General features: G+C 34.9%; 1 protein-coding gene across 1 annotated transcript in view; it reads right to left on the bottom strand.

Moving 5' to 3' along the window:
• Positions 1–3,402: 3,402 nt before the first annotated feature.
• The window catches only part of trpc4a (transient receptor potential cation channel, subfamily C, member 4a), a 28,521-nt gene continuing 23,432 nt past the window's right edge, over positions 3,403–8,491 (bottom strand). The window contains 6 exon segments of the mRNA XM_028032170.1: positions 3,403–5,270; positions 5,273–5,876; positions 6,890–6,979; positions 7,304–7,345; positions 7,927–8,121; positions 8,213–8,408. Coding sequence (XP_027887971.1) covers positions 5,236–5,270; positions 5,273–5,876; positions 6,890–6,979; positions 7,304–7,345; positions 7,927–8,121; positions 8,213–8,408 — 1,162 coding nt within the window. The 3' untranslated portion in view covers positions 3,403–5,235.

Below are 8,491 nucleotides of genomic sequence, written 5' to 3'. Positions count from 1 at the left end.
CCTCATGCTGTTTCACACTTTTTATATGAACTTGCTCAACCACCATCTCATCCCATAGCACCAAGGACACCAAATGAATAAAAAAAAAAAGCATGCTGTGAATAATGTTTAAAATTAACAGCAATTTAAGAAATATGCAATTTAGGAGCTTTGGTTAAAGGATTTCAGTGGTCAACATATGTTAGATTTTTTTTTATTTGTTTTTTTATAAAAGCTTAAACAAACCAGATGCACAGAATTTCATTTTGTACTCCTAATATCTGTTCTCAAGCCAACTGGCTTATGACATCTTTTCAAATCACTTTGATCAGCCATTTGTGGTGACTCAGAGAAGTCTGTTTTTTGTTGATATGTTGCATTAAAAACCTCTTTAATTCATATTTTATAGCTCACTTTGATCCTGCTTTCCCATTTTGTTTTCCTTTGTCTTTTCTGAAGTGAATTTATTATTTGAACCACCTTTTCTTCCCATAATCTCCTTATTTTTCCTAAACCTCTTCTGCCTTCCTTCTTCTTGCTGTCATGCTCATTACCTCAACTCTTAAACACAGTTCCAGTTTTTTTTTTGTGTGTGTGCAGCTGTCTTGCTCTCCTGTGTTGAAGCCAAATCGGATACAACTTTCAAAAGAAAAAAAAAATCCATCATGAATCAGCCTCTGTGGAGAGTATTCTGTACAGTCTTGACTTCTGATTTTTAGTACCTGTACATCTGAATCCTGACTACATTTAGCAGATGAGCTTCTGGGAACCTAAGACAATGCCATGCTATTGTTGTTTAGAGGCCATTCAAATGTCAGACAAATATAGTGTCTGGAAAAGAAAGTTTTCCATAAGGTTTTGGCAAATACTCCTCTTCTGGCATACTGTTTCTTGTAGGTGGAGCCTAAATAACTTCTGTTGCCAGGCAATGTAGGCAGACTCATGATATAAAGTGGTTTAGTTTGGATTTTTGTTGAGTGAGGTTCTGTGACATTGTCACTAATTGTTACCTTACCTGTAGCATAAGTGTATAATATCACTAATTTTCTAAGGCAAGGCAAGTTTATCTGTAAGCATGTTTCAGTAATGAGGCAATTCAAAGTCAAAAGATTATGGCATTGGCATTATGAAATAAAGAAAAGTTAGAATACAGACTAAAATTTATATTTTGGTTTATATTACTTGGATCCAACTCTAACCAAATGGGTTTTTAAATGTGATTTAAATGAACTATTTCTAGCTTTTTTGCAGTGTTTGTATTTGTTTTTGGTTACTGGATCATAAAAACCGAATGTTGCATCTCCATGACTGACTTTGGGAATGCAGAGTAGACTTGGACCAGAACACAAGCGCTGTTAGTCCAACCAATTCCTGTTTAACTAGTTGAAACTTTAGGCACAAATATTACTGATAATTTCATTGAAACTCACGTCAAGAAATATGTAGTCTTCCATTTGCTGAGATTCTATTTTATTTATTTATTTTTTGTTAAACTACTTTTTTAAATAACCCATTCTACATATTCCTTATTATTATTATTATTATTATTATTATTATTATTGTTGTTGTTATATAAGGGAATTATAATTTATTGTTATTCAAGTAGTAATTAAAACAATTTTAAAATTAAGTTCAAATTAACCATCTAATTTATTTTCTTCAATTACAACAAAGATGTATTTAACTTCTCCTCATGCTTTCAATTATCAATAAGTTCAGTCTGCTCATGAGAACTCGATGTTTTTGTTTCCTTTTATAAATTAATAATTCATTTATTTATTTATTTTTTAACTTCAGTTCCAGTTTGATTCAGCTGGTTGTGAATCTGCTACTTGGCTATGAAGGGAAACTGACAACCCGCACTTCTGGTATTATATATCTCCCCCTAGTGGGCAAGATCTGTCAATACAGCCCCCTCTGAGACACTAAAAAGTGCCTTTGAAAATAGTACAAACACACTTTATGTTGCAAATAGGAATATATTGTACTGGTAAAGATTACCTGTTCTTTTTTCTATACATGTACAAAAACTGAATTTTTATCAGATTGCATATGATTATTAAAGATAATCATCTTTAATAAGTGTAGAATTCTGTGATTGCCAAACTCCACTAAAAACATTGATAACTCTCTCATGCACATTCATTTATCCACTCATCCATACAAATACACTTTTGCTTGCAATTAAATGCTTGTTGATTGGTTTACACACACTTGTTCTACTTGTAAGTGCACAGTTTCTTGTACCAGCTTCTTACCTGCCATAAGCCCCAGAAGTCGCAAGACAAAAACCAAAATGGAGTATAGGGCTTGGAGCACTTAAATAGATGAAGGGGATAAATGGACTGAACCAACAGTTCCTGCTGGAGAGGGGGGAATGTGTAATTTCTTTAGGTACGCCAGCTTTTGTATTTAAGTAAATATTTGTATTTAAAGTTCTGATCACCTTTTTTTATCAACAAACTTATTTTATCTTATGCTTATTTTATCAACCCATATTTTTTGGTCTGATCTGCCATTATATTTTCCATGGTGTGTCACTTCTTTATTAGGTCAGCTATATTTTGATTGTGTAGCAGTTGGTTTGGTTTGTTCACATTTGTTCCTGAGTTCAGTCTTACTGCTTTGACCACTTTTATGAGCTCAACATCTTTTTTTTTGAAAATATAATTTTTTTTACCCCATTTTTTTATACTTGCTGACTCCCATTTTTCAACTCAATCCATCACATATACTAGATTACCAAGTACGCTAAATGTATTGCACTTAATAACCTTCACTGTTCTTAACAGTTCAGTATGTTATTTACTTTGTGTTCCCACTTACATCAGTTTGCTGTTCTGATTCCTGAATTTTATCACTGTGAGGGAAGTTTATGTTTTTCTGTTTCTAAACCTTAACTTGTATGTGACAAGGTTAACTTAAAATTCTATTGTTTGGGAGGATTCAAGCACAGGGCTCTTTTTGGTCTCATTGTACTCTTGCAAATAGCAAAGTAACATTTGTCTTTCATAAAATATCAAATTTACATTGCCTTATTTAATATCAACAATATTCACTATATTTAGAAATGATCAATTCTATAGCTGTAATTTAGGTAACACACTTTTAAATTAAAATTATAAGAGTTTGGTTCAGAGCAAAACCTGAGTTTAATCCTGTCTGAGAGAATATTGCATCAGTGCTCTGAGCTTAGTGATTAGTAAAATAAAAATAATATAACTGAAAAAAGTTTTAATTTGCAATGTTTGTAAATATGCATTTATTCATTTTTGGGTCTTTTGCATTTAAGCATTTCTACATCTGTGAGTAAAACCCAGGTAATCAGGCAGTGTCTAAGCTCACCATTTGCATCAATGTAATACATCAGTTTAATCATCTTTAAAATACCCCATGAAGTGTATTCATTTGTTTACAGTAAAGTAAATAAAGTAACAATTTATTACAGAAAGCAACAGAAAAAAACACATAAACAGTTTATGGCAGAAATCTGCAGAATTCCACACACTTGAAGTATTTTATTGTCTACATTAAAAGTGACTGCAACCTGGGATTTCTGCTGGCTTTTTCATCACGCTAAAAAAATTAGCAACACAATTGTGCCAATGACTTGTAGTTTGCTAAAATCCAATTTTAGAGACTTTGCTCAAAGTCATTTCTGTCTTCGTTGATCCTAAAGCTAAAATGCCAAATTGCCACAAATTGCCATTAAAACATAGCCACATGTATGCAGTTTTAAAGTGTAAGATGATTTAAACAGCAGGAGTTGGATAATAAAGATAATTTAAAGGAAAACAAAAGTTAGATTTCTCAAAGAGAAAAACTGCACACATACATAAAAAACAACTGAAGTCACAAAATCAGAATATTTATATGTTCATTTTTATTTTGAATTTATTCTGATTTCTTTTAAATGGTTTCCATTTATTTTAACTAACAGCACATCTTAGAAAGATATCCTATCAAAAACAACAAGTTACTTCTCTGTTAAAGAGATGAGACATGGAAAGTGTGTAGTCTGAAATAGCTCATAGGCTCTGTTCACATTTTTTATGTTCTACATAAGAGAATATTCCCCGTCAGAATGACATGAATAACAATCCAAGGTTTTTGCATAGAAAAACACTGACAGAATCTGTTCATGATGAGAGCTTGACACATCTGTGAAAGACTGAATGTCGTTTTAAATTGTGTAAAGTGCAGAAACAGACAGTGTAAGGCAGAAAGTCAGGTTGAAAACAGCACATCTATTGCTCTAGTGAGATAAGGATCCAGGGAGGTAAAGGAGTGTAGAGATAAAAGGAAAAGAGGTAGAGAGATTATTTAAGGACATGGTTAACAGGATAGTTTGAACAAAATACACATTTCTGATAAGAATAAGGAAAATAAAGGATGATTAAAAGGGAATAGTGTGTTTTGGGGAATAATTATTTTTCGATCATCTTTGAGGAAGAGATAAGATGAAACGATCATATCGGGCTCGTTAATCCTCGGTCACCTTTGCTGCATTTTCTCTGCTGATCTAAATCACTTAATCTAAAAGCTGTTCCAAATCCCCAACAATCAAACTAATCATTAGTTTAACAACAGCTGGAGAACGTACTCTGTAAAAGTCATGGCAAACATTCCTGTTCCAAAACCTGTCCTGATTGTCAGTCCTTTTGTCTTCAGAACAGTGTGGCCTGTAGTTATAAGTGTCTTGCAAAAATATTCATGCTCCCTGATATTTATTTACATTTTATGTTGCAACCACAAACATCTATTTCTTTTTTGACCATTTATATGGTATACCACAACAATGATAAAACCATTGATGCATGTTCAGTTTTGATTTAATTTGGCCAAAGAAACTTATACATGTTTACTGGGTCCCCTGCATGACTTGTTACAAAACCTTAAATAGGAGTTTTTATTACTTTTTCTCAATAATGGTTTTGTTCCTGTTGCTTTTCCTTAAAGGCCAGATTTGTAAATTGCATGACAAATAGCTATCCTATCAAATTATTCTCACACCTTGTCTGTGGATCTTTTCAGCTCCTCTCAGCTAGTTCTCTGAATATCGCCACACTTTGTAGTATGCTGATGTCTGAAGACAGCTATTTCCACTAAATTTTTTTATAGGGGTATTAGAGAAAAAGGAACCTAAATACAAATGCTAATCACTTCACAATTATTGGGTGTTGGTTTGTGACTGCAACATGAAATAATCTATAGGACAGGAATGTTTTTGCAGGGCACTTCATGCATCTTCATATATCATGGTTCCTTTCTTGTGGAGTTAGATTTTTTTTCTCTTCTTCAGGTTGTTTATCTTCACATTCAAGGCTTCTGTTAATGTTTAGCTCTTTTTTATTCTCTGGAAAGTCTTCATCCGATTTATTCACCAGCAGTTCTTCTTCAGCCTTAGCTGTATCCTCCTTACTCTCCTCTTCTGTGTCTGAACCCCCTGACTCTCCTGCCTCCTCTGACAGAGAGTACATCTCTCTCAGAACCTCGCCTGACCCTGATGGGACTTCTTTACCACTCCAGTGGCGTTTTTGAAACAAACTAAAGTCACTAATATCTTTGGAGCAGTTTCTCCACTGGCTTGATGGTTCACTGCAACCCTCATCTGATGCCAAGAGTCCATTAGGAAGACCGTTGGATGCTTCAGGAGGCCTGGGTGAAGCAAGAGAGCTGGTTTGTTTGAGGATGGATGCAGTGATCTTGAATCGGTTGAGCTTGCTTTTTGCCTGGCTGGCTGGAAGGCCAGGGGAAATTTTGAGCGAGGAATTTGGATAAGCAAGACTGGATTCCACTGAACTGGAACTGGCCATCGCGCCCTGTAGAGCAGGCTTTCCCATCTTCATCATGCCCATCACCTCATAGCGGAAGCTGGAAATATCTTGTTTCAACTCCTGAGAGAGCAAAGAAAAAGTCACTCTGAAATAAATAATGCTTATCTTTAATTATTTGTTACAGTGGTTATAGAAAACTATCTTGGGAAATATTATTTAAAAAGACTTAAAAAGAGTTTCAAAGTACCCCTTGACATCGCCCTTGATACCAATGATCTAGATACCTAGATACCAATGATTTTTTTTTTGTTTAGAAAAATAAGCCAGACATTTTAAAAAATACTAATCATATAACATACCACCTACATACATGCCACCTATAGAAAATATTTATTTGTTTTAGTTGGTCTTCTTAAAAACAAACATCCTCTTGCACACAAACATAACTGGTGGTGTGACAGTATTGGAGATGGTATATTCCTCTGCTTACCAGGACCAGTGACTGTTTTTATGATTATCCTCCTATTACAATCACGGATGAGGCAGATTAATACTATGAATGTCTCATTAGCTTGTTAATTTCCTTTCCTCCAATGATGTATTTACTTCTCCAACAATCTCACAGCAATATCTTTCCACAATAGGTAAGGCCACTATTGGCAATCATGACTTTACAAAAAATTGCTTTAAAAAATAACAAATATATATTTCAGAGAAATCTGTCCGCCCTTCATAAAAATTGCTTATTTTGTTCTAACTCAGTCCAGTCTAAGCACTTAGTGCTTCCTGTTAGTATTTGTGCATATACAGTATGTTAGTACATATGTGGCTATCTCTTGCAGATAGACAAGGAGATTACTTGCTATGTCTTTCTTGCTAATTAGGTCATAACAAAAATAAATGATGTGACGGAGCAACATTAGATTTGTTAGAGAGAACCAAAATAGTACTGCTGTGTGTCAGGTAAACAATTGTCTGCAAAATAGGCCATAAATTACCGCTCTCAGTCTGACAAGCAATTTATCTAAGTAGATTTGACTCTACCAGGGATGGAAAACGTTTGATCTGCTATAGATAGAAATACTGAAAATAACTGCTTATGGTTATTTATAATGAGTGGGACCTGATCTTACCTTGAAGTTGTCTTCAGTCAGGCCCTCTTCTGTCTTAGCATCTCTGATCATTGCAGCCACATAACGTTTTACCAGGTTCCTCAATACCTCCTAAAACAAGAGGAAAATGCTTCATCAAAATGCAAGAGAAAAAAAGTTATACACAGAAAGTAGAATCTATCCATAGCGACATTTTCTATGCAGATGCTGTCATGACCCCCTGCGGAGGTGGGCAAATAGGAAATCCTTGGCAGAGAATGATGATAAATAACCTGCTGGCTGTAATTGCCAGTCCTGCTGAACGTGACAGTGTGTGCTCAGATTGAAATCAGATGTGCAAAAAGGACGTCAAGGGGCAGAACAAGTTTCCTTAATGCACACAAACAACCCTGCAAGTCACGGTATTCAGATTGATGTAAGAGATATTGTTTTTACCTGATATTGATGGTTTATCCTCACGTTTTCCGCAGCCCGTCTCTACATGGACATCAGAAACATTCATGTTCAATAAGAAAAAGTAAAGAAAAATAACGTAAATCTAATCTGGATAGTCCTTATAACATTACAGTTTTAAATTAGTACTTCTTTAACTCTACAAGATGCCTCACTGTGACTGCCTTAAAATGGTGATGCAACAAAATATTATAACATTAAACCTAATTTTACCTGAAAAGGAGGAAAGGCAATGCATGAAGTGAAAGGCATCTTACTGCTTTCTCTTAAACATCTTGTTTTTTTGTTTGTTTTTTTTCATTGTTGATTTGTAAATATTCTTTGTTGTTCACATTAGTCTTCTAGAAGAAGTACGGGGTGGTGAGGTGTTGGGATTGGGTATGTAGCAAAGGTGCGTAGACAAATCCTGGTTTACTATGTAAAAGACTAATAGCCTCCATATATGAGGTAACCAGTGTACTGTAATGTCTCCTGATTCAAAGACCTAAACTGTGTTTTCTTCACAAAGAATTTTTAACAACAATCATCTTTACATAAATATGTATTGAGAAGTGTAGGTTATTTGATAGTGAAAGGATGCCATCATGTCCGCCATACCAACTTACTCCAAGAGTTCCAAAGCTTTTGGTTCTCTTGGACCGAGTCCTCTTACACACTTGTCTCTTGAGCCAACACATGAGGTACCAGAATGTTTTGGGGCTTGGAATAATGTTGAAAGGGGCAGGCACCGTGGCGCCCTCCTCAAAGTAACTCATCCACAACTTTGTTCTTGCGAACTTCCACTCAATGTCTGCATGGTCCTACAAACAGATTTAAGTATATTTAAAAAAACATATACTGGGCTGAGTATTGTGATGTTTTTCTTCTACATGTATTATGTCATGTACTCACAGCAATGTGCTGGTAAGAGTTATTCATCATGGCTATCAGCATGTTGAGGAGCACCACCAGGGAAATTATGTTGTATGTCCCAAACATGGTGGCACCAACAAATTCAGTAAATTGGTGGTCTGGATCCACATTAGTTACGTAGAGGCTGATTAGTCCAAAGATAGACCAGAAAAGGGATTGTAGGGTCTCAAACAACCTGCAAGAGATTTGGAAATGCTCAATTTCCTTAGCAAAATAGCTTGTCGTTGAAGGAGAATAAATGGAAAGAATCTTTGATCA

The sequence above is a fragment of the Xiphophorus couchianus genome, chromosome 11, assembly GCF_001444195.1.
Source record: "Xiphophorus couchianus chromosome 11, X_couchianus-1.0, whole genome shotgun sequence".
Classification (NCBI taxonomy): Eukaryota; Metazoa; Chordata; class Actinopteri; order Cyprinodontiformes; family Poeciliidae; genus Xiphophorus; species Xiphophorus couchianus.
Note: the sequence above shows the minus strand (reverse complement) of the source record. Positions and strands in the feature narration are given on the sequence as shown.